The 25,798-nt window shown below is 40.1% G+C and overlaps 1 protein-coding gene across 3 annotated transcripts; it reads left to right on the top strand.

Annotated features, from left to right (window-relative positions):
- Positions 1-1,598: 1,598 nt before the first annotated feature.
- LAMP2 (lysosomal associated membrane protein 2) lies at positions 1,599-23,876 on the top strand. Of its 3 annotated transcripts, none has more exons than XM_067548179.1 (9): positions 1,599-1,719; positions 6,526-6,644; positions 8,477-8,687; positions 9,369-9,530; positions 10,285-10,505; positions 11,561-11,680; positions 12,118-12,196; positions 13,171-13,338; positions 22,069-23,876. In XM_067548179.1, exons 1-9 carry the CDS (start codon positions 1,641-1,643, stop codon positions 22,209-22,211), a joined length of 1,302 nt encoding a protein of 433 aa, XP_067404280.1. In that variant the 5' UTR covers positions 1,599-1,640; the 3' UTR covers positions 22,212-23,876. The 3 variants fall into 3 exon arrangements, with proteins under 3 accessions (XP_067404280.1, XP_067404281.1, XP_067404282.1); XM_067548180.1 differs by lacking the exon at positions 22,069-23,876 and adding an exon at positions 19,159-21,335; XM_067548181.1 differs by lacking the exon at positions 22,069-23,876 and adding an exon at positions 14,687-17,021.
- Positions 23,877-25,798: the final 1,922 nt, after the last annotated feature.

Raw genomic sequence — 25,798 nt, 5'->3', positions numbered from 1 at the left:
AAAATGTATATAATAATCAAGCTATTTCTCTTACATGCTGAGAAGGAAGAAAGCAAAACTCTCGTTGTTAGTTCTATTTTAATAGAAATAACAGAAATAGAAATGGGTGCTCAGATGCAGTGGTACCTGGAGAAAGAGAGAGAGATTAGATATGCATGCCCACAGAGCTCAGGTTAATCCTGTGAGTAATTATAAATTTATTAAAAGGAAGAGACTATACTGGTTATTATGCTCAATCCTGCAAGCACTCTGTGTGCGAAACTCCCATCAGTAAAACTCATTGATTTCAGTGGAGTTCCACGCTTGAAGGGCTTCTAAGATCAGGCTAATGGTTTGTGCAGCTCTTTGGAGAAATAAAACATTAAAAGTAATTACATACATTACAACTATTTATATCATAGATATTAATTAATTAATTGTCTATATTATACCAGCCACCTCAGGATCATACAGAACTCAGTTCCTCTGATCTTCTGTGTTGTCTATACACTGCCTCTTTGAATCCCTCCATTGGCTCATCACATCAGGTTCACCACATCAAGTTCCTCACCTTCTTGTCTTCACCTGCAAGAACTTTCATGACTCTGCTCCTCCCTCATTGTCTGCTCAAGTTTCTTGGTCCCTGCTCATGGATAGACTTATGAAGATGCTCAATTGCATTTGCAGGTTTTGCCAGAGCAACAGAAGCAAACTGGCATTTGCAGTACAGTTAAACATCTGCAAGATCAGGGGTATAGTCTATAGTGTGACTGCTCATATGCTTAAAAATAAGCATGTGAGTCAGTATTTGAAAACTTAATGCTTCAGATTGTAAAATGTTCGGAGCAGAGCTCTCAATGACCATTTATAAAGCAACTAGCCAAATGGGCCCCCAGTCCACACTGAGGCATCTGGATGCTACTATAAAATAAAATAAACAGCTTAGCTGTGCAACCTTTCAGTTACAGTAACATAAATTGGATACATTTGTAATGAATATAAATATAAATTCCCAATGATGAATAATACACAATCAATTATCATTTCACATTGTAAACTCTCAGGGAAAGGGGCAACTTGATTTTTGCGTCTTGTTCGTTATTGAGCCAATGTTTTGGCAGTTGCCATGGTAACATTTATATTATATTAATTATATTATTTATTTGAAACACTCTGGAAAATGTAAGCCTAAACAATTAAAATTTGGCCATGTTATAAGCAACTGACAACAGGAGCTTAGAGTGAGAAGTGTTTAGCAACCTTAATAGGAGGTGGTGCTCCCAGCCCCACCTACTAATCAGAATACATTATATTACATTACTTCTCTGGTAGGGAATGATATTTGAGGGATTTCAGCCTGCTGCACCCCTGTCCTATGGAGGAGATAAAATGCAGCCTCTTTTCTTACTCTCAGCTGAGAGGAAATAGAAAGCTAAACCCCACTCCTATGTTGCATCCCTGGTTTCCCACCAGCCCGACCACTTAATTTACGAGATGAGCTATGCCTGTGACCCATAAAATTGGCGGCGGGGCGAGGCCGGCTCGGTGATTGGCTGCCCGCAGAGGTCCCTCCCCCTCATATGACCGGCCAGTGCCTTGCTTGCACTTTCATTGCTTATGCCCGCCCGTCCGCCCGCGCCCTAACGCTGGGAAGTGGAAACATGGCGACGCGCTGCACCTGGACGCGGCCCCTCAGCCTGACCCGCTGCTGCCTCCTGCTCCTCGTGCTCGGCGGCCCCGGTGAGTGCCCGGCGGCCCCTCTCTGCGAGGGGCGGGGTTGGCGCCTCACCCTGCGGGCGAGTCCCTCGGGGGGAGGGGAGTCTAGGGGGCTGCTGCGGCGGTACGTGGGGAGCGACGCCGTGTGGGGAGCCCTGGGAGTGGGGGTGGCTCGGGGTGCGGAGTGGGGAGACTGGGGGGGTGCAGGGTGGGGGGTGCCGCGGGGGCGTTGGGGATCGGGGCACTGGGGGGTGCTGTGGGGTGAGGGGGGTTGTGGCTCGGAGGTTCTAGGTTGGGGGGCGCTGTGGGGATGTTGTGGATCAGATTCTAGATGGGGGTGCTGTGGGAGGGAAGGGGTACTTGGTGGGGGGGTGCTGTGGGGCTGTTGTGGGTCAGGGATTCTCTCCAGGGGTGCTTGGTGGGAGGAAGGGGGTGTTATGGATCAGGGTTAGCGGCGGGGGGGGGGGTGCTCTCTGGGGATGTTGTGGCTTGGGGCTGTCTGGTGGATTTTGTGGTGTTGGGGTGCCCTGGGGTTAAGTGCCTGGAGTGGGTGGCTTTTATGGCTTGGGGTGCTCTAGAGGGGCTCCCTGGGGAGTGGAGGGTGTATGTTCTTTGGGGGAATGCCTGATGGATTTGGGGGGTCAGGGGTGCTCTAGGGGGATGCCTAGGTGGCTTATCTCCCTGTGGAGTCAGGAGTTGCATTGCTGAGGCTGTTCACAAATGCACAAAGCCCAGGATTTCAGTCCAGTGCAGGCAGCCCCAGAGTATGGGGCAGTGGGAGAGAGGCTTTTGCTCTAGGAGTGATGGGGGAGAGGTCCGTACACTCACATCTGCTCTGTCCTTGAGAGTGATGCTGGGTACAACTGAAAGGGAGGAAGGTTGAGCACTTGCTCCACTTGTGTGGGAGCAGATCTGTGTTACTATATTTCTGGTCCCATTGGGCTGATGTGTTGTGCCTTGGGATCATGACTGGGCTTCAGACAAGCATTGTACAGAAGGTTCAACATGAAGCTCAAGTCTGGTCTTATCTGAATTTCCTGCCTCTTCTCTTTTAAAACAGACCCTGAGACACCCACAGCATCTGTGAAATGCATCTTTAATCCTCCCTGGTCTGCCAAACTGCTTCTCTTTGTTGAATAATGTGGTTTTCCGGTTTGGCTCTATGCTATAGGTCCTAGTTTTTCCCCCACCACAAAATTCTTGGCTGATATGCAGACTAGTGCTTTTTTGCTACTGCTTTGGATAGAAGTATACCTTGAGGTCGGGAGGGCAGTCATGGGCCTTCCAGTCCCGATGCTGCATCTGCGCTATCCTGTGCAAAATGAAAATGGCCATGAATTTGATCTGTTCTAGTTAGTTGCACTCAAAATGTGTTGCCAAGGCTGTTGCCAGGCACAGTGTGTTGATATTTTTACTGAATTACATTATCAGGTTGATCTCCATGGCTGTAATAAAGATATTGTAGTTGCTGACCTTGTCCTCCCCACAGGGATAGGAGACTAGCATGGAATGGGATATGAGAGAAGCAGCTAGCTTTTGTCTTGTGTTATACCTCATAATTTATGTGGACTAACAAATTATGTATTTTGATGGCTTTCAGGCCTGTTGTATTAATCTTCCTTGCTACTAAAAGTCCTGGGAGTTCCAGAAGAACCCTCTAAAATGGTTTGTAACTATAGATGCCTAAATAAAAGCCGCTGCTTCTAAAACATGGTTTTTACTTGTAGCCAAACCTGTCTCTACCGTTTTAAGGGTCCCGATAAGTCAAGCAGATACCAAAACTGTACAGAGTATGCTGGAGTAATACTCTGCTTGTTAAAGTTAAGTAGCACCTTTCTCCACACCTTACTAGATGCATGTGATTCTTGATGTGGTGCTTTTGGAGCACTGTTCTTTTGCATTGGGTGACTTAATCCAAAATGAGAATGAGTCTTGGTCTCCACTGAACCACTGAGCATGTGAAGCCCCTTTCTCAAAGTAGCTTTCTCTTCTGGATCAGGGGACTATCTATACTCCAGTCTCCTTGCTGGAACAGCTGTTAGTCACAAATCACCTCATCACACTCCTCATCGCTGTAATCCAGCAAAAGTTTGTAGTGAAAGGTTTCTCCACTTGCTACTGCTGCATCCACCACCACATCAAACAAATTTTTCTTTCTCATTCCTCTGGCAAAGCCAAGTGGTGTTTTTCAAGTTTATTTCTGTAGGTGTGGGTGGGTAGGTTAGGGGACATTGGCTTGAGTACTAGGTATCCAACTTGAGCCTTTGAGTAGGGATTCAAATCACTAAATAACCCCTAAAAAGTGATGTTTCTAATAAGTAGAGAATGTCCTCCTTCTGTTCCACTTTTATCCAATCATCTTAGCCACTTATACACTTTCATAAAAAGCTTTCTTCATCTGTAAAAGGAAATGAGATATAGAAGCAAAGAAACTTGCTCAGGGGTAAGAGAGCAAGTCAATAGCACAAAATAAAACTGAGTCCTTGCCACCAATCTCTTGCCAATCCATACTATTTTTCAAGATCATATAGAGGTAGTAATTAGTGCTAGCAGGTGTTATGCTTGGTGGCACATTGTCTATTTACCATGAGAATTTTTCGGAATGTGTTTTTTTTAACATCATGCTCTGGACTTGAATAACAATGCCATGGTGCCCCATACGATCTTGGGCTGATCTCCAAGTGACAACTTTTTTCTTAACGTCTTGCTACAAGACTGTAATGTCAAAATTTCCTGCTTACATAGAGCAGGAAATGCTGTTATCACTTTGATCTAGCAACTAACTTCTTGCTCAGTCTGTGATAGAAAACCACATCAAAATGAAACTTTGTGACCTGGTAAAATGAGTTTCAGCAAACTATTGGTAGAGACTGCAAACTTGAACAGTTCTCATAATGGTGAAATAGAGGCACTTGGACCCTCTGTAATGGGTGCAATCAGCTAAGCTCAAAGCTCTCTGGTAGTATATCATGTTTGAGTAGGGAGGGCAGGAGCATAGTGAAGTCGACATTAAGGAGGGGTTAACGAAAAACATGTCTAGGCGTGGGAGTAGGGTTTTCTTTAAAGAAAAGGGGGGAGTAAGTAGTTAGAGGGATGACTAGTGCATATGAGGTCTAGCAGGGAAGCTTGGATGCTAACTTAAAAGACAAGGTTTTGCAAGTCCTTACAGTTCAGTCACTGCTTACATGTTCTCTAATGAGGGCTGTTTTGCAACTTTGTACATGACAAATTTTCTCTTCTTTTTTTCAAAGATAATGGGAGGTGGTTGTACACCAAAACAATAGTACTTATATAAGTGTAACGCTGATTTCTTGGAGAAAGTATGTGATGTAGAGGCTTTTATTGTTTTTTTCTGAACACTGAAGTGGCACTAACAAATGATCATGCATTACTGCTTAGGCAGGCTGGCTGGCTTATTCAAGTGTTGCAATTAATTAAACACTATTCTCATCACTTTTATCCCTTTTAAGATTCCAGTTTGGTTTATTCAATCACTCACCATACTATAACCTTGGAGCCAAATGCAGATCAGTGTTATTTCCCTAACTTGGTATAATCTATATAGAAAAAACTTTTAGTGGTAACCAGTACAATGTACCATGTTTCAAAGTTCCCTTGATAAAGGTTCTCAAACCTGGTCTTTGGTACTACTCGTATTGTAGAAAGTGTAAATCAGTTCTGGCTTGTCCATATTGATAGGATGTGACTCTCAGGTTTTTCTTGGCAATCTGTTAGGTATAGTCCTCTGCACACAAAAGGAGATATTTTGAAAACAATGGCAAACTAATACCCTGATATCATTAAAGCCGACTTACCCTGCCAGCAACTAGGGAGCTTGCAAGCTGAATAAGTGCCCACTCTTTTTTATAAATTCATCTCAAAATGCCTTTGAAAATAACTCAAAACAAAGTAAAAAAAAAAAAAAAAATCCTCAGCGTTTTGTAGAAAGGAAACTTAAAGGTGGCCTACTCTATTAAAATTGGGTTTGTGCCCTTTTTACCTGGAAGGCCTCACTTTTATATTGGACAAGACATGCATTTCTAACCTCTCTGGAAGACTCTGACCAACTGGTGAGCTAGTGAAAGTATCATATTGCAGACATCAAGCAAGTGAAGTCTGAGTAATTGAAGGAAAGTGTCCCCTCAGTCAGATTTAAACTTTTTTTTAAAGATCTGCAACACTGACAATCTATGAAGAGTTGGAAAGGGAAATGTATTTGGTATCCATGCTCTTCAGTTAAAGTCCAGAAACTCTCAACACAATTAAAAGGGGACACACTCTTTTCCTTTACAGGTCACCTTAAGTCATATTTGATAAAGCCCATAATGACTCCTTACAGCCATTGTCTTACTGAACTTGTTCAGGGACTCTGTCTTGAAGTACTAAACATCTTCAGTGTTAAAATGTTAATTAAATTGAGTTATTGACATCATAACCTCTTAAGCTTTGACAAGCTGCTTAGCTCTTGCACAAAGTCCAGTGAACTCAAACTTTTAAAACTTGTTCGCGCTTTCAAAATGCAAATTCTGCTGAGCTAAGTTTGTCTACATCAGACGACTGATGTGCAAAATGTTCTTTCCTTGTGTAGCAAGATGGGATAAAGCTCCAGAACTTTTCTGTAATTTTAATTTCAAAATCCAGGAGTTCTATCCTGTGTCTAATTCTAGTATTAAAAAATCAAGTAACTTTCTTCATGTCTCTAACAAAATTAATTTAAGCCTGAAAGAACTTGCTCTATTTAAAACACTTTGTGATGTAACATGAATTTGTGAAATGTACAATAAAATGAAGTATAATGACTTCTAAGCAAACAATTACTATATATTATAGGTTTTTTCCAGTCACATGCAGTGGAAGTAGATGTGAAAGATCTCTCCAATACTACATGCATATATGCAAAATGGATGATGAGCTTCTTGATAAAATATGAAACAAACAGTAGTGAATATGTAAGTACTGAATTTAATGTTCATGTCTGCTGTTTGAAGTGCTATCCATTTCACTTGTCGGCTCAGTCTTGAGAAACTTCAAAACAATTATCCTTGTAGCTTTTCCTGGTAAACTTGAACAGTAAGTTAAGCTTACCTCATTTAAATAGCTGTTCTCAACTTTTTAAAGGGACAGTCAGGCTTTATTTAAAATTGCATAATACGTTACTGCTTTGATCGACTAAAATGTAAATAAAATTCAGCTTGGACAAGAGACTAGTTTGACTTCCTTGTTCTGTCTTACCATGATCTTTTGTTTGAGTTAACACTGGTTAATATATTAAAACTTAAGATATTTTTGAAATAATTAATTTCTAGTCATCTTAAACTTTCTGCTGCATCATGTTTAGATCTAACACAGGGGCTTCAACCTACTTGTTTGGGACAATTTGGAAGCTTTTAAGTGTCACTATAGAGCCTAAGCTTCCACTCTTCAAAAACTTCTAGTCCTTATTGTTGCAAACATCATTTTCCAAATGTAAATTGACGGTCTTCCTGAGTCTGAAGACTAAGCAACAGATGTGCTGGATCACAATTTTCAAGCAGAACAAAATTGATGTGATTATTTAAGTCTTCACTGCTACTATTCAGAACATGTAGATGAGTGAAAATAAGATGCAAGTTTCATTCTTCAGGAGCTTGGGGAAAGGCGTGGAGTAGGATGCCCCAAAGAGAGGCAGGAGGAATGGTAAAATAGCAAAGACCTTACAGCCATCAAATCACACTAGCCAGGAGTCAGGAGACTCTGGTTGGGGAACAAAGAATGAATTATTATTTTGCATTTCAGATAGGGGGTAATGCTCTTAATTCGTTACATGGTTGCGGGGGGGTCTATGAAAAATAGCGCTTCTGAGCAGAATCCAGGAATTGCATGCTTTTTCCAACAGGTGTTGAAGGAGGATTGGCTTCTCACCTGGAATTTGCCCCTGAACATTTTGGCAGGGATAGGAGGGGAAGGGGACTGGCTTCATCTTAGTTTAGTTACAGTGACACTCTCTTGAGCACTTCTCAAACCCTGCCTGAGAGAATAGATGAGGGTGAAAAGAGAATGTCAGACTTTTTTTAGAAAAGAAGTGGTGAGTTTGGAGAAGAGAGCATAAAGTGAAGAGAATGGAAGAAGAAAAGAAATAGCCACTGAATGTTATGGGGAGAGGTGCCATGATCTGTTAGAGTGCAGTGAAACGAGGAAGTGTAAAAAGTGTAAAACATAGCCGCTTTCTCTCTCTCTCATGTACTTTTAAAAGGTTTTTCTCCAGCTAGTAGGCGAAGTCTCAGACTAATAGAGTAACATTCCCAAGCCCTTCCTAAAACAAAATGACACTGTTCAGTTAGTCATGGCTCTACTTAAGCCTGTAGAAGGTTCTCACTCAAAACCATAACTGAAGTGTGGTTCTGCTGGCCACGCTACCCATACTGAATTACTTTCACTGAGGAAAACTTATGTTTTGTTAGTTACTTTGAAGTACTTTAGATTTAGATAGCAACTGCTGTCGGGTGTTTTGCAGGCAGGTTAAGACCTTTGGCTAGATTTTTCAATGCCTATTGTCTCAGACTGAATTCAACATGGCACTTTTTTCTAATTCAGGTGGTGGTAAACTCTAGAACTACGTGTATAATGGGAGTAACTTTCTTAACCCTTCCATGAGTTCAGTTCTCTGTTCCTGTTTCTTTGTTTACATTAGGAATTGTTTTATGGAAGATTCCACTTCAGTAGAATTATGAAACTTTCCAGAAAATATTCCTGCATGCATGAGGAGAATGTCTGTCTGAATTAAACTACCTTTCTTTTCTAGAAAAATGCAACCTTGGTTCCATCTTCCAATGTAACACATGATGGAAGCATCTGTGGCAATAAGACCCATGCCCCACTACTAGCAATACAATTTGGAGCAGGTCACTCGTGGAGTATAAATTTTACTAAGACTAATGAAACTTATCAGGGAAATGTCATCTCATTTACCTACAACACCAATGATACAGTTTTTAAAGATGCTAAAACAAAAGGTAATACATGTGATTTTATCTTGTGGTGTGGCAGAATGACTAAAACAAAGAAACTCCAATGATTATTGCAATATCTCATCCCTCTAATTGTTTTTATAGCTATTCATTCCTCTACCCCGTCCCTTTTTCTTACAAGCCTCGCAGATCAATAAGAGTATCCTATCCTATCCATTTTTATGAATGTAGATTCCAGTTGTTTATAGTTGCAGTAATCTACTAAACTCTCCCTAAATATGGATGAGGAAAGCTTTAAGTGCTTGCTGACTTTAACGTGCGTTGATCAGTCTCCAAGAATACTAGTGCTATGATATAAATCTTTACAATGCACGACACTTCACTAAATGTGAGATAGTGCTTTGCTACTAGGTGGGCAAGATGCACCAACTTTTGACCCCTTTCCTGTACCTTAATAAGAATTTTAAAAGGAAACATCTGACTGGGAGGAGCATCTTCTTTTTGGAGACTTGCTTACTTATCTCTGTAAGCTATAGTACTGCTCTACAATACTTAAAATGGATACTTGAAGGGGTGAGTGGAAGAATGTGTATTTGAGGTGTTAAAAGTAACTACATTTATGGAAATCCTGTTCCTTGTATATCTCCTTCACCTGTCTTAATTGTAGACTTTTTTGACTTTTTTTGTCTAAAACACATGAAGATTAAACTGTATCCTTGCTTATAGGGCTAATTAATATTGTTGTAAATGACCCTATGCGTCCAGTCCAACTGAATACTGTCTACAAATGTCGTCATCTTGAGTCTATTGAAGTGGCAAATGTGTCTCAATTCTTCTGGGATGTCACCATGCAGGTTTTTGTTCAAAATGGTACAGTCAGCAAAAATGGTAAGTCACTTAAAATTGTGCATGATGCACATGTATCCAACTCTCATTTTAGGAATGCGGTGCAAAGTACTGAACTAGAGAATCATAAATGTTTAGAGTGTATTGCTGCTTACCTTGCCTAAACTCTGAACTAACGTAAGTTTAAACATCCGTTTGTCTTTGTTCATGATACAAACTGCTGATCTGAAACTAGATCAGTGTAGCAGACTGATTTGGCAGTCTGTATAATACATATTTGTCAAAATGCAGTTCTGAATGAGTATTTGCTGGTTGACTTGGGACTTTTAAATACTCTGATCCCTAATCTTCTTGTACCACTAAAACTAGATCATATCTAAGTCTCAGGTTCCTCACTGACAGCATGCCTCTGTAAATAGAAGTCATGCTGCCTCTTAATCCAGAACTCCAGGATTTTGCTGCCTCTTTTTGGGCCTCAGGTGTCCGGTTCAAAAGTAACTAGCAGGTAATCTTACTGAAGAGCACACACAGCAAATATACTGCACTTCTTCAGAGGGTTGTTTTAAGCTTCTTTCCTTTTAAAGCAGATACCCTAGGTAGAACTTTCTCTGCTGACTGCCTTCACCTGCTGTATCAGATTTGATTTAACAAAAAAACTGGTTGAGCAGGAGACTCTGTAGTAGACTTGAAAGGCAAAATACTCCCTCCACAAGATAATGGCAGCAGACTGTAACAAACTGAACCTCTGACAACTGCTTAATGTTATCAAATGTATCTTCACACTTACTTTTTCCAGACTCTATATGTGATGCTGATAAATCTACTGTTGCACCTACCATTGTGCCCACTGTTGCCAACTTAACTACCGCACCTGTTACTACTGCTTCATCACCTCAGCCAACTACAATTCCTAAACCAGTGGAGAAACCATTCATTGGAAACTATTCTCTGAAAGATGGCAATAAAACCTGTCTTCTGGCTACAATGGGGCTGCAGCTGAATGTCTCCCAAGAGAAGGTGCCATTTTTCAATATCTCAAAAGCAAAGAGGAAGAGTGCTGCTATATTTCCCTGTTTTGCATAAGTATGGATACATGAATAGAGCCTCACCAATATTTGACATACCTTTAGTGTTATGAATGTCACCTCTCTACAATACTTGTATCAAACTAATGGAGGATACAGTCTAGGTCCAGAACTCTACCTACCTTTTTAAAATGGTAACTTGCTGGGGAATACCTTGATGTTGTAACCTGACCATGCATTTCAATAGCTTTTAAGGCAGGGACCTGCAGATGCTCTGCTTTGCTGCAGAGGGAGCCCAGACTAAGGTATCTGATGTACAAAATAAACAAAGGACATGTCTTCAGTGATGTACCTTGGATTACTGGCACTCACAGGCAAATACTGGTGCCCTCCTCAGAGGAGGAGCTGCCCCCCCCCTCCTCACCCCCTGCTGATATTCCTGGTGGCTGCACCAACCCAGCCCCCCTGTCAGGGAGTGGGGATGATGGCCTGGCCAGATGCCCCCGGGCCACTCTGCAACGGGGGAAGGCCTACTTGGCCCCTGCATGGCCTGGATCCCTGTAGCTCCCTCCTTGTGCCCAGTGTGGGGGCAGAGAGGTCAGGAGGCAGAGGGGCTAGGTCAGTGCAGCTGCCAGGGATGTCAGCGGGGGGGGAGTGCCCTGCTCTATGGAGGAGTGCCCTGCTGGTGCTGCCATGCCATGCCCCCCCACCCCCTCCAGCTGGTGCCTGGGGGCATGACCCTCCTCCCTACCTCTGTACACCACTGCATGTGTTTTGCTCCATAAGAGCTGAATGGGAAAGATTGTCAGTGGGCAAGATTTTTTTCCTCTTGTCCAATACTGCTAACCTTGTGTCCCTTAAATACCCTGGCTGGACATGATTCAGTCTACCATAACATGAAGACTCGCACCTTGTTCATGATGTACTCTTGTAGAGAGTCAGACTAAACATTGAGGAAAAATACTTTCTTCTGACAGCAGCAGAATAGAATGCCTTTTTTAATGGCTAGAAGCCTCTTGACTGACAAATATTTGGTTTTAATTTCAGCCTGTTTTGATTAACATCAACCCGAATACAACTCATGTCACTGGTAGCTGTGGCAACACATCTGCCATTCTGCGATTGAATGACAGCAACAGGAGGTTTATTGACTTCACCTTTGCTGTTGTAAGTAGCCTATTACAGTTTAGCAGTAAGCTTGCAATTGAATCTTCATTTCTTGTGTCTAAACACTTTCCCCATAGTGCCTTTATCTCAGAAAAACTGCTTACATACTTCACTGTTTCTAATGGTTATAGAGGTGACTGGTATCTTACTCTACAGGTGAATCAATTGAGTCTCTTATTTGACTGCCCATGATTACATAGTGGCAAAATAAGGATTACGCCCTTGGAGTCTCTGGTTCTAGTAACATGCTCAGTACACTAAATATGCTCCGTCTTTAAACGGACCATACTAGTGTGTAGGCTTTGTCAGAAAATGCTTTTTTCACACTTGTAGTTTAAAACTACATACGGCAGAACTAATCTTCTAAATATATATACTTATGTGTATGCAATAAAACCTTCAATTTTAACACCAACAGAGGTTTTTGTCTTAAACAGAAAAGCACAAGTGCAAACACACCAAGATTCTATCTGAAAGAAGTGAACATCACCCTAATCAAGTTGATAAATGGCTCTGGTAAGAGATTTGGCTTAAAGAAAGCACTTCAGTGTTGATCACACTGTCTATATTTAGCAAATACTTGTCTAACTTATTTTTTTAACCCATACTAATTGTTCATACTTTGGTCAAGTCTACAATGACTAACTATTGTAACAAATTGTCTGTTTGCTTTAGAGATTCCCCAAACTTGCCACTTCCCTTATCCCATTTTGGTCTCGTTACAGCTGTGTAGCATGTATCCTGGCCTCCCTCTGAAATTTCCTGAAGTGCAGTGAGGTTCTTAAATCAGCTGTTAATCTTTCTCAAGATGTCAGTGTGGCTTTGTATCTTTAGTATAAGAACCCCAACACTAAGTGAGGGGTTCATTAATAGGCACAACAGTATTCTTTGCAAAGAGGTGCAACCCAAAGCATATTCTTCTAGACCAGCATTTGTCTTATGCATGTAAGGTAACAAGTCTTCCTTCCATATAGAAGAACAATCTTTTTCTGAGCTCTTCCAGATAACTGAGAATTCTCATTCTGTGTAGCATTTCAGAAACAAAAGTTTAATTTTAAAATTTGTGTGTGTGCGCGCACGCGTGCACACACTTGGATTATGCTGGCAATAATCCCTATCATTAACAAGATGTCTAAGCCAAAAAGCTTAGATGTGTAAGCAGTTTATACTGTTGCAGTGATGAACTGCACGGGTACCAGAGTAGACTAGTGACTTAGATCTTCTGAAAATGTAACCACTTTAATTATCTATCCCTTTCTGTACCGAAACTGACTTCCTGTAGTCAAACAAATCAGTAAATCTCGTATAAACTGCTACATAATCACACTTCAGAGCAAACTGTGGAGAAATGGACTCAGCCTTCAGCTGAATAGGCATATGATCTTGGTAGTATACCTTTTTGAAGCTGGCACTCTCTCAGTAAATAAGCTTTTTAGTCCATAGAAAACTCATCAACAAGTGTCCATAGTAGAGTATTTTCTTTATTTAAGAACCTTTAAATGCTGGAAACAACAACCTCAGCGCCTGGGACACCTTCCTAGGCAGTTCCTACATGTGCCAAAAAGAACAGACTCTTGTGGTGACTGAAGATCTTCAAGTACATACTTTTGATCTAAGGATTCAGCCATTCAGAGTGGAAGACAACAAGTATTCTAAAGGTAAGCATAAACCCAAGTGAAGCCAGTTTCTAATGTGCTCTAACAAGCTTCCTAACATAGGAGTGGATAAAAACCTTGTAGATGCTAGCATAACAAATCCATTGGCTAGGACTTTATTTTTGCTTAGTCTAAAGTGAGCCTCTAAAATTCCCATTCGGGAAATGGCATCAACCTTCTATCCTGGTTGATATGAACACCTTGCTTTTATCAATGTTTTGCCCTGGAGAAGTCTCCTTTTAAAAAAAAAAAAAAAAAAAAAAAAAAAAAAAAAAAAAATTACACCACAAAATGGCAACAGGCCCTTAGGTTTATACAAAAGGGGCTAAAGACATTGACGTAGTAGTAGTGGTGGTGGGGCAGTGGGGAATGCTAAATAGAATCAAAGCTTTTTCTGATCTGCCTGGATGGACTTGAGGGAAACAGATGATTCCAGTGATAGGTTTTTCCAGTTTTTTAAAACTCCTTACTGCAAAGTACAAGCTTGCATTGGTCATGGGCGCAGAAAGAACTAATCTGTCTTCTGTCCCTAATTCCGAAGAGACAGTTCTAGTTCTCATCATAGAAGGCCAAATGGACTTCTGTATAAATGTGTAAATAGTGTTTGAAAATTGGGTATGTGTCACAGTAGTGCTTGCAGCCCACTTTTGGGTTTAGATCACTTTGTAGACTGACAAAATGTGTAAGTTAGGACGGAAGAGGGAGTTAAGTGTGCCTTTTTTAAATTCCAGTTTTACAAGTGTATTTGAAAGACTTCTCATCCTAGTAATGTTGAACTCCTTAACCACTATTAAATGAATTCTGACTGCAATTGGTTCTCCCTGTTGCAGCCACTTCATCATCCACAGGTTAACTTACGACCACTTCAGTTGGCTTTTTTCAATACTAGAATTCCCCCCCTTTTGTACTCATTTAAAACATCTGTGGACACACTTAGCCTGACTTATACTATTGGCTTTTTCTAGCTCTATTTAAATCTCCAGCAGAATTGTCATACTGCAATTATTCATTTAGCTAATAGTTTGTATAATCCAAACTTTTATTAGCTGACATGAAAACTTCTTTAACAAATCTTAAGCTTTTTATCATTTTGGTAAATAAGCTACTGTATCCACCAAGAAGATGCCCCAATATGTTAACTTTTAGTTAAATTTAGTTAAAGTATAACATTTAGTATCTAGGGAAACTACCCATTAATCTAGACCATTCTTTCTTACTAAACTATACAAATACAATAAATATTTGCTTGTAACTTTAAGAGCATTCATGTTAAAGAAAACTTTTGTTTCCCAAGAGAGGTACAATAGCATGCGGTCTCTATTTCTTGTCACAACCTTTTTCTCATCTACAGCCCAGGAGTGTTCGCTGGATGATGACACCATTCTAATCCCAATTATAGTTGGTGCTGCTCTTGCAGGCTTGATTGTCATTATAGTGATTGCTTACATAATTGGCAGAAGAAAAACCTATGCTGGATATCAAACCTTGTAAATCTGAATGTGATCACTGTTCCAATTTCACTTTAAACGAAGCAAGTGCAAGTTCTCAAATGCAAACAAACTACTTCAAGTAAACACTTGCATCATCTAATTAGGCTGGAGACTGGGGGGCTTCGTCTTTGTGTTTTTTTGTCTGATAACATTGGGAATGTAACTCTATTTCCTGAACTAGGAAAAAAATGCCGGGTTTCATAGCTGTACTAGAAGTGGCAAACAAGCCTTATTTGACAAACTATTAAGTTAAAGATATTACTGTGCAAATGCTAAGTGAAGCAGGGAACAGTCTGAAAAGGGAACCGTCTAAATTGGGGCACTAATATGATGCATTGGGCAACCTGTAAAATTGCATTAAACTTGTACTTGCGTTTCGTCTGCATTCCTGAGTTACTGTCACAATTCTAGGGTAACCTGGCTGCCTTTAACTGTATGTTAAACCTGGAATAGTTGCCAGGGACTTCAGAGTGCCTAGTAATTCTTTTCTGGCTCGTGACACTAAAATGCCATGCTAATGGTTTTTCAAGGAAGTTTACATTGAAATGGCAGTAGTAACCCATTTAATTCAAATGAAATGCAATATCTTCCTCTTATTTTGGTAGCTTCAGTAGCCATTCCTGTAGTTTACATGTCTAACTGAAGGGTTAACGTTTTTTTTTAAAAAAAATTTTCAGTTGGCTTATCTTGTAGTTAAGGCCCATTTTCTAAAAACTGCTGGGCACAAGTGACCAAGAACCCAGCGCCTGTTACAGCGTGTCATCCAAAAACTAAGACCGAATTCTATTAAAGTTGTACAGTATTCTTACTGGCACCAATTTTAAAAAGGGAATAAGAGCCTTAAGTATTTCTAGAACTTAAAGGGCACTTAACTTTGTATCATACCTTGCACAAAGTCTGTCTTGTCACTTCCTTTGAGTGATGTCTGTTAAAGATGCTGTCAGTGTAATGATCCAAAATCACTTGCCACAACTTCAGCTGTTAAATCTTCATTTTAAATGGTTCTTTGTTAATCAAAATTTGCATAGTGTCACCTAATGGGATCTCATCAGCTGATTCATGTATTTTGTGCTTAATTGTGTGCTGTGCAGATGTAAATTGTACATTTATGTGTAGGAGTTACTAATGCTGTGAAGAATGCAAAAGTAAAACAGGTGCAGTGGGTCAGTCTGACTTCTCTCCTTGCTATTTGGAGCAGGTACTCCACTTAAAACAAAACAAAACAAACTGTATGCAATTGGACCATTCCTTAAACTGCAGCTATGTAGAGACTAACCATCACTGTATAGCTTTAAGTTTCTCCTAATCAGTGTGATGTAATTCATATTGCCCTGCATAAAAAAGGTAGCCTTTCCTAAAAGGAATGTGAATTTCATGTTCTGCATATGGACTAGTCATATTTTTTTGTTCCATTTGCTTAAACTTGGCTTGGAATTGTCATTGTAACTTGCTTATTAGGGATATACAGAGCTGCTTGTGGCATGTTTTGTATATGCTCTCTCAAAACAAAATTAGTAATGCTAATTTTGGTTCTCAGTAACAGTGAGATTTCATAGTGACTGACGTATAGTTAGGATTCTGGCTAAAATAGCAAGAATGGGTGGATAACTCTTGCAACAAGCATTGTAAGCAGAATTCAGGCCTTAATCTAAACCTTATTTAAAAAAAATAGAAATGGGAGGAACTAGCTTCAACCTTAAATTCTTAATTTGAGAATGTCTCCAGATAACATTGCAACAGTTATTATAGAAAGTCTTTTTGTAGAACTCCAGTAATTGTTGGTGTTTACATGTGCCAGTTATGTACTTTAAAAAAGTAAACCAGTATTTACCACAGCTATTTACTTTGTCCTTCTGTTTAGATCTACCAGCTTTCCATAGGGAACATGAAAGTGACTTGTTACTGGATTTAAAAGCAAACTATTCCTGGATTTTAAACTAAGCTCTCACCTTCTCTTTGAAGGTGTAGAAATATTATTTAAGGAAAACCAGTTAATTTGTCTAAGAAATTGGCTCAGATGAAAATAGTAGATCTGGTGTGCAGATAACTGGCTCATATAAACATCTAAGTTTCATATGTCTGTTTAAACTGTTTAAACCACTAGTTTTCTGTATTGTATTTCTACATAGGGACTTGCTTGTCAGTTTACTCTACATATTACTATAAACAATAAAGATTCTTCTGTTTCTTAAGGAACCTTGGTAACTTTTTTTAATTAAAGCAATGACTTCTTGAACTGTAGTAATCAATTAGGAAAAATAGATTTCCTCTTGACTGAAATTGATTCAGGGATCTTACTTTAGATCAGCTTCTCCAACTTAATTGTTAAAATTGTAGGACCACCTTCCTTAATCTTCTCTCCTGTTGCTTATTTCTGACCCCTTCTTTCTGTAGCACACTAAGAGGGACTCTATTGCTTCTAGGCTGTAATCTCATTTCTAAGACCACTGGTCTAGATATTAAATCACTTCCATTAGAAGTTTGGCTATCCCACTTAGACTTGTAAACTTTAAGCTGGTAGCAAACTGTAAAACTCCTCCCTAACCAAGTAGACTTACAAAAGAAAAGTAATTTCACTAGTCAAACATAAACTGACTAAAGTATGAGCCTTGATAATAACTACAGCAGCAAATAATTGAGTGTCTGTCTTACAATTCTCTTTGGGTGTGGCTTGTTTTTATTAAGCCTAAATTTAGCTGGGGATAACTTCACTGTAAGTGGAGAAGCTGTAGGGACTCTTCTCTCAATTTTTGCTTGCTTGGTAAAAACTCTTCCTGTACGCTAGGATCCATCTAAGTCTGAGTTATAGGACAGGGACAAACTTTCCTGGAAAGCTGCGGGAAGAATGCTATCTGGAGCTGATTCTGCTAGTTGTCTGTGGCCTTCAGTAAGATATAGATGTAACTTACAAAGTTCAATAAAGGTACTGAGCAGTTGCCTGTCACTACTTCTAAACCACCTGGAGCATCATAACAGTGAGGCAACTACCATGTTGCATAAATCTGTCCTTCAGAAATCCAAAGAGCAGGCATAAAATTCATTCTGAATAGGGGAGACTTGTCTCCTAGTTTCTGTAGTTAATCAAAATACCGTACTTGATGTAAATATGCTTTCTCTGTTGCTTTTGACAATTCAGAATTGATCATTTGTGCTTCTTGTCCTAAGTCTCTGCAAGAGCTTTTGAAAAAAACAAGCAGTTGTGTCTAACTCATGAGAAATAGCTGACTATGCAGATGTTGTACTTAACTTCATCTCATTACAGATTCAGTGCATCAGCTAAGATGTCACAGCATACATAATGATGCTGTAGTATGTCCCCTGCTTCAAGAGTAAATCTAATACCAATCTTCACTTGTCCACCACTGATACTGATGTGTGGTCTCCCTGTCAAATCAGGCTAATACATCTGGTATACACTGTTGTATTTGTGGTAGTCTGATCAAGGAGATATTCATAGGGAGGGGATGAGTTAAAATCAAAGAGCCTCTTCTTTGACCCCCAAGGTCTGCAGGAATAAGTCAAATCAGTCAGTAAAATAATCTCACTGCCTCTCCCTTCAGGCTTCATAGAGTCTAAGCCCATGCTGTGATTTAAAGTTAAAAGCAGTTTAGACTGTCTACAGTGCCAGCACATGTATCTTAAAACTCGGTAATTGGAGCTCAGTGAAACTTTACAGGACTCCTTGAAAGGTTAGGCTGAGAGTCTCTTGGAGAAACTAAAGTCTAAACCTTAAATGGAATTTAAGCACCTAATTCACTTAAGCTCTGAAAAATATTTTCCAGGATGAGACCATTGTGGTAAAATTGCATATTACTAGATTTGCATCTTGTAATGAACTTGCTCATCTTGCAGTGCTAAGACTTAGATGACAATATTTGTAGTACTTAGCTGTGCTGTTCCAAAGCATTTTGCTCTTCATAAAAAATTAAATAGCTTTAATAAAGAGAGAAGTGGGTCATTCACATTTGCAACTGCGAGGCAAAGTAACTCTTTTCAACATAAGCGCTTTCTGTCCACTTAACTGTGGAAGGTCTACCCTAATGAGACTTGCACTGGAAATTCTGACCAGCGCTAAAAAGTCCAGGATGGGGAAAATGTCGTCTAATTTAATCATACACAAAATAGGTTCCAGAAACTTCATGTTAGTCTTAAAATGAGGAGGGGCAGCATTGCAATTATCTTCATTGATAAACAGAGTCTGGCTAAAGGAGAGCTCTTAACACCAGATGGGAAGGATGCGTAGTTATGTGAACCGTTATGGAGAGGTTGCAGTGTTTAATATTTCTATTCAACTGGCTTTCTCTTTTCAAACTTGCCCTTTTTTCCAATCTAGCTGAAGACTGCAGCCCAGATGTGGACAACTTCATTGTGCCCATAGTAGTGGGAGCAGCTTTGGGCGGATTAGTTGCTCTAGTGCTTATGGCTTATTTTGTAGGTCACAAGAAACACCGTAATGCTGGATATGAGCAATTCTAAATATGGGGGTGAGGGAATTATTTAAAAGAAAAATCTCACTGTCTTACATCTGAATGGTTTAATCATAGTTCCTTGCAAACACCTGTTTAAGAAACAGGGTTAATTTTTAGATAGCATTGCATCTGAACCTGACAACTCACCTTGAGTGACTTTGTCTGGTAATAGACCAGACAATCAGATTAAAGTCCATTTCCAACTTCCAGAAATGGAGGTGATGCTGCCAAAATTACCACTTGAGTAATTCTCTGATCTATCTGTACACAATGGCTGTATGTGAATAAAGTCCTGTTCCTGATCTCTGTGAATAGCACTTACGCAATACTTAGTTTGCGGTGGATGTCTTCAAGTATTAATGTATATAATCAATTATACATTATCAATAGTAATACAAATAAATTGCAGTGCCTTATAGATCTATATATATGTATAGTTTGCCAAATGTTAAAGCTGTTGTGTGACTGTCCCTTATAAAATTGTTAAAACTGACTTTTGCAATTTGGAGATGCTTTGTGTGTGCTGTCCTCCGGAGGCAACTTCTTGAGTGTGCAAATATAATGGGCATGTTCTGCACTTTGTCTGTCTGGGTCATCTGTCTTGTACAGCTGGCCTCCAGAACAAAAATACTGCTAAAGATACTGCAGTATTTGAGCTACTAATTAATGAAGCTTATGACTGTGTCCCATATCAAAAGCTGACATTCAAGAGAAAAGGGAAGATAAGTTCCAGCCCCACTCTTATGGCCTAAATGTGAACACTGGCCCTGTTTCAACTTGCAAACTTGGTAGACACACCAACAGTTGAAAGGTTAGGTTCCACAACCATTCTTTGATCTGAAGGGACTTCCCTCTGACAGAATTAAGGAGATACTAAAAGTAGCTTAAATTGCTATGCTCTTTGCTGCCCTGTTCAATTTTAAACTTAAAAAAAAAAAAAATGTTCTGGTGCCTAGTGGACATCTTTCATCAGTATTTAACTCGTTTTAGTATTAATGACTTTAATAGTATGCCTGTACACTATTGAGTGTTCAAGTCCTCTTCCCAACCAGCAATGATGCACAGTAGCAATTGACCAAGGTAAAGTTGTAATTATAACTCTAAATAGCTTTCAGATTGAGATCACTCCTTTTAAAATAGCTCATAACATAAATTGTCCTTCTTTCCCTGCATTGCTGAATGGTGCAGCAGCAGTCTCTAAACTGGAATGAACACTGCTTCAGGGACTAGATGTTTCTAATTTGGTGGGATAGAAGGGAGGCAAGCATAAAGTTCTTATCTGTTAGGACAAAACCCGGGTTTATAAGTGGCAACGGGTTACTGGGTTACTATAGCTGAACTAAATTTGGCACAGTAAATTCTCTAAACAAAGACTAATTCAGTTAGACTCAAATTACTTGGCAGTGTCTTAAAAGTAGTAGCTGCTACCTTTTTACAGAGTACTGCATCTGTACAAGACACATTTTCCATTCAGATGTAAAAGCAAGCAAACTCCATTGGCTTTAACAAAACCCTCCTTCAAAACCACCCTCCCTGAATTGGGGTGAACTAGATTAAAATGTTTTTAACTACGTACTGCCTCTTGGTGGTAGCAGCCATCCAGTGAAAGCCATTAGCTTGGGGAATTGGACATCTAATGACTTAGTGCTGCTATAGAGACTTGTTTTCAAAGCAATGTCAGACCACTTCACCCTTGCCCTGGTCTAGTGGGGTAAGTATTTTTCCCTACTTTACAAATGGGGAAAGTGAGACAGCTGTTATGTAACTTGCCTAAGGCTTCCAGGTGGCATCAGAGCTGCATCTGAGTCCCATGTTCTGAAAAAGCCCATATTGACTCTGAATTTAGCATTTGTACCAGAGAGGAATTAAATAATGTATACTCCAAAACTGTATGCAAAACCACTTTGTGGCATTACAGCAAATGGTTTTTATAATGAGTTGACTTCCATAAGAATTACATAATTATTTTCTGAAAATGATACATCTATGACCTCTTTGTACTGAATAGATTAAAAAAAATAAATAAAGCTATGTGCACTAATGGTGTGTCTTTCAGTGTTTTCAGCTACTAATTTGTATTTTTGGTTGTCTTCTATACAGTGCTGCTTTCCATATTACCTATTTATGCTATTCTTCTTTCTCATCTGTTTCTGAAAATGCACGGTGGTGTCTGAGGGAATGAGAAATCTGTTGTGGGGGGGGGGAAATACAATTTGTCATTCTGGTGCTTTAATGCAGATAAATTCTCTTAAAATCCATACAGTGGTGTTCAGTTAGTAGGTCATCTCAAAGTTATTTTGTCCCAGGTTATGGCAGACATCAGTGGGAGAGCCACAGCTATGGAGAGAGCAAAACATTGAAAGTGAATGCTAATGTGAAGACCTGACAGGAGATCTTTGCCTCATGGTGGCCAACTGTGATAGGTTTCTTCATGAACACTTCAAATGCACCTTCTGGCTATACGCAACCCAGTGACTTACCTAACCTGGCTAGAAGAGAAACACAGAGCAACTGAATTATTATAGGGGGCGGTGATGGATGAATAAGTGTTTAGACTAACTAAGCATCCAGAGAGGTGCTATTCCATGTGCAGTTCCTATTGAAGAAATAAATTCTGGGTGTTCTGTATCAATCCGGTCTAAAGAGAGATGGCAGGTAAAAATACCAGTGTATGGGGTTTAAAAAAACTGCAAGTATCTGCTTCCTGCTTGTTTGGTTTCTAATGCTTGGTTTCCTTACTAATTTCCTCTCCTTTACTTTTTTCTCTTCTACAGCTGAAGAATGCTTTGCAGATTCTGACCTGAACTTTCTTATCCCCATCGCAGTGGGTGTGGTGCTTGGCTTCCTTATCATTCTTGTCTTTATCTCTTATATCATTGGAAGAAGGAAAAGTCGTACTGGCTATCAATCTGTATAATTTTTTCCTGCTGCCTCTGTTGCTTTTTTCCCTTTAACAGAAGTTAATAGTTTTCTTTGGCTAGATATATTAAAAAACAAAGGATGATATGTTTGTGCATATAATTGTGAAAACAAATGCAGGGTTACCTGAAGTTACTGTAAGGCTTTGGAGTAAAGTAAAACTGTTCCAGGAAACACTTAAGATGAGGACCCATGTCTGTTCCCTGGGAAATGTCATTTGACTGAAAAGGGCTAAGATAGAAATGCTATCTTATTTGCAGCATTTTTAATCTCAATTATTTTGCATAATATTAGAGCTGGCTTCTGAGTCTTATTTTATATGCAGCTACTCATCGTTCATTTCAGATAATGCTGAAGTTTAAAACAAAAAAAACAAAACAAAACACAGCGAGAGGTATGAATGCTGTGCAGCAATGATTGTGGATAAGAAATGCAAAATCCTTCCTTGCATCCCATTACCACTGCTGCCTTATTTCTGTTCCTCATGTAGCTGCTTGCTCTCTGGGGTTTGCTTAAAGCTGCTTTTCCTGTTGAATCCAAAGATGGTTCTTGATCCTACAACACATCAGCATCATCCAGAAAGTCCTTCTCTTAGTAACTGGTGTACTTAACATCAGTGTGGAAAAAATTATCTTTTTTAAATGTAGATCGAGTGTCTGAGTCCCAGCATAACGGTGTGTGTAAGACTGGAAGACACTAGCCTTACTGAACAGACAAACCTCTGAAGGAGGTATCCTGTGTTGCTTTTGTCCAAAGAGGACAGCATTAAGCATCTTCTGTTTGCTTACCAAAAGGTTCTGCTCTCTGACTTTAAGTGAGCTAATATGTGTAGCATCCTTTTAATCTAGCTGGGTGACTTTATTATTAAAGTGCAGCAATTTCCTAAAAAACAAAAACAAAAAATGTAAGTACTATTTTGGACTTCATTAGAAGTCAAAATCAAGTAAGCACTTTAAAGTTAGTGTAGCAGCAAGAGTGATATAAACATGATCCTCTGAATTTGCAAATGACTCTACAAATCTGCTGATGAAGACAGATGTCTATATTAAACAAAGTTAATTATTGCTGTTTGTCTAGTTTTGCTCAGCATTAACATTCTTGCTAGAGATGAATGCAACTTTTAAAAGTTGCTTTATCAAACGAGCTGGTGTGGGTTGAGTTTCAATGGCTATGAAAACTCAACCACCTCTTGCTCTCCTTCACCCCATGCTCCTTTTGGCTGAAGATTGAAGCATAGGGCTGATGGGTGGCATTTGTGCTGCCATTGTCTGCATGATCCACATTGCGTGGATAAGCAAATTTAATGGGGGAGAGAGTTATTAAAACTCTGAAGAGGAGGAATGATAGCTATTTTTAAATTCTTTCTTTCATAAAGGCAAACACTACAGGTTATAGACAGCACACTGTTATATTTTTAATATAAAGAAGAAAAGGATTTTAGCACGTGGTTAGGGATGGAAAGAGACTTTGATGTATGTGCTCTCTGTGGCCCTGGTACTTCAAGCTTCTGAGCCCTTCAACTCGTATTGAAGTTTATCAGCCGAGCTCAGTACTTGGCAGGATTGGGCCCTGTACACCTTCCGAGTCCAGTCTTTTTAGCTTATCAACAAAACCTTCAGCTACTATAAAATGTGTTCACATGTCAATAAAATTGCCAATAAAATTCTGATTGCAGAATCTTTATTCAGGGAAGCCTGGACTATACGGAGCACAGAGAACACCGCTTGTTCTTCAGGTAACAGGGGCAGTTTCTAGTGCTCTTGCCTTGAAAAGTCTTGTTTGGACCTCTCAGCTACCCCAAATTGATCTGGATGTTGACAGATTCCTCACTAAATGTGAGGGATGGAAGTCATTCTGCAAAATGCTATTTAGAGTATGGCTGAGGCTACCGTTTTCAAATCGAGATGCTAAACCTAGGTACCTATTTGCATACATATTTAGACACCTAAGTTCCCTGATTTTTCAGAGATGCTGAGCACCCATAAATCCAGTTGCCTTTGGGGGAGTTGTGGGTGCTCGTATTTAAATGTCTGAATGTGGATTTAAATGTTTAGACACCCAGGTTTGAAAATTTTGGTCAAAGTTAATATCACATGATGATCTGTCTCCTCCCTGGAAAACTAATGGAATTACACCTGGGATGATTTTGTCCCATTATGATTAAATCCCACTCCCATCCCAAAAGAGCTTTATTGGGGGGGAGAAAAATAGAGGTGGGAGCCCAGTTATGCTCAAAACTCTGTAATGAGAGTCAACAAAGGTGAGGTATGTACCGTCTCAAGCCTGTAAAGTCTGGACGTAAGACAATGGGTGCTGAGAGAATCCATTCATCACGCATGCCTTAAACTGTACTAATGTGGTGGTGGTTTTTTAAATCACTCCTAAGCAGGTGCTAGTGAAATGGAGACACATCAGTGCAAACACACTCTTAAGCATGTGTTGTGTGGCTAACAAGGGTAGCCTGCACTGTACAGGTGGGTGTAGCAAAGGTCGTGCCCTGTTCCCAGGGTGGGTACAGTTACTTGGTGTGATGGAGGAGTTCATAAATAAACCAAAACAGCTCTTTGCCAGGCCCCAGGATACCTAACTGGTAATTCTCCAACCACGCAGACATGTGGATGCCATAATGACTTCATGTTAAATTAAGATAAATGGTTGAAAAAGGAGGGGTTGGGTAAATTGTCACAGGATGGGAGAATGGCAATAAGCAGGCTCCAACTGCGGGTGTGAGAAGGAATCGTAATGAGCACAGAAACATTTCCTCACTTGCACAGAGCGCACACAGCCTGGTGGTAGCCAAGTATGGAACCCAGCCACCAGCCCTTGGGCTTCTGTGCAGGGGATGGAGAAGAGGAAGCACTTAACCCTATGATGCAGTGACCCTTCTGACCAATCCGGGATCAGCACCAATGGGCCCTGGACTTCCATGTAGCCGGTAGGAGTAGTAGTGCTGGCTTGCCCAAAGATTCCCAGCTAGTTTCCAGGAACAGCCCTGATGGGTCCCGGGGAGGAGACCATCCAGCCTCTTCAACTGCAGTGAAGGTTTCAAATCCATGTGAAATCCTCTGAGGATGTTTGGGGTAAGTGATGGGATCCTTTCTACAGGGTGTAATGTCACAAAGGTTATTTTAACAGACAGCCTCAAAAAACAGAGTGGCCACGTGTTTCTCACACTTGCAAACTCTCAGCTGAGAACTTACCCAGCTGCTGCGAGAGCTCTAACACCTTGGGCTCAGTTTCTGGGGCATCACAGGCATAGAGGGAAACACTGGGTATTGGTGCCTGTGCAGTCCTATATTACCTGAGCCCAAATCTCTCTCTTGTTATGTTGAAACAGAAGGGGGAAAGGAGCCAGATCTGTATGTCACTCTGTAATACATCAGTACATGTCATGGGATCGCTGAGGGGGAGAGAACTCCAATGCTAAGTTCCTCTGTCATGTATGCCACAGATTTACCAGAAGAGAGCGCCCCAAGTAATGAAACAGGGTGAGAACTAAGGTGATTAGCCCACTTAAGCCTAACTGTGCACACAGAGACACCTGTTGAAACCTATCTGAAGACAATGGGGTTACACAGATGTAGT

This window comes from Emydura macquarii, unplaced genomic scaffold, assembly GCF_026122565.2.
Source record: "Emydura macquarii macquarii isolate MOO-44397 ecotype Brisbane River unplaced genomic scaffold, CSIRO-AGI_Emac_v2 contig_1253, whole genome shotgun sequence".
NCBI classification, from domain to species: Eukaryota; Metazoa; Chordata; order Testudines; family Chelidae; genus Emydura; species Emydura macquarii.
The sequence above is the reverse complement of the archived record's forward strand: the minus strand, read 5'-3'. Positions and strand labels throughout refer to the sequence as shown.

Coding starts and splice junctions, on each gene's coding strand:
- LAMP2 (XM_067548179.1), top strand. CDS start 1,641: ATGGCGACGCGCTGCACCTGGACGCGGCCCCTCAGCCTGACCCGCTGC. Junction 6,645..8,476: donor AAACAAACAGTAGTGAATAT/GTAAGTACTGAA, acceptor TTTCTTTTCTAG/AAAAATGCAACCTTGGTTCC. Junction 8,688..9,368: donor TAAAGATGCTAAAACAAAAG/GTAATACATGTG, acceptor CCTTGCTTATAG/GGCTAATTAATATTGTTGTA.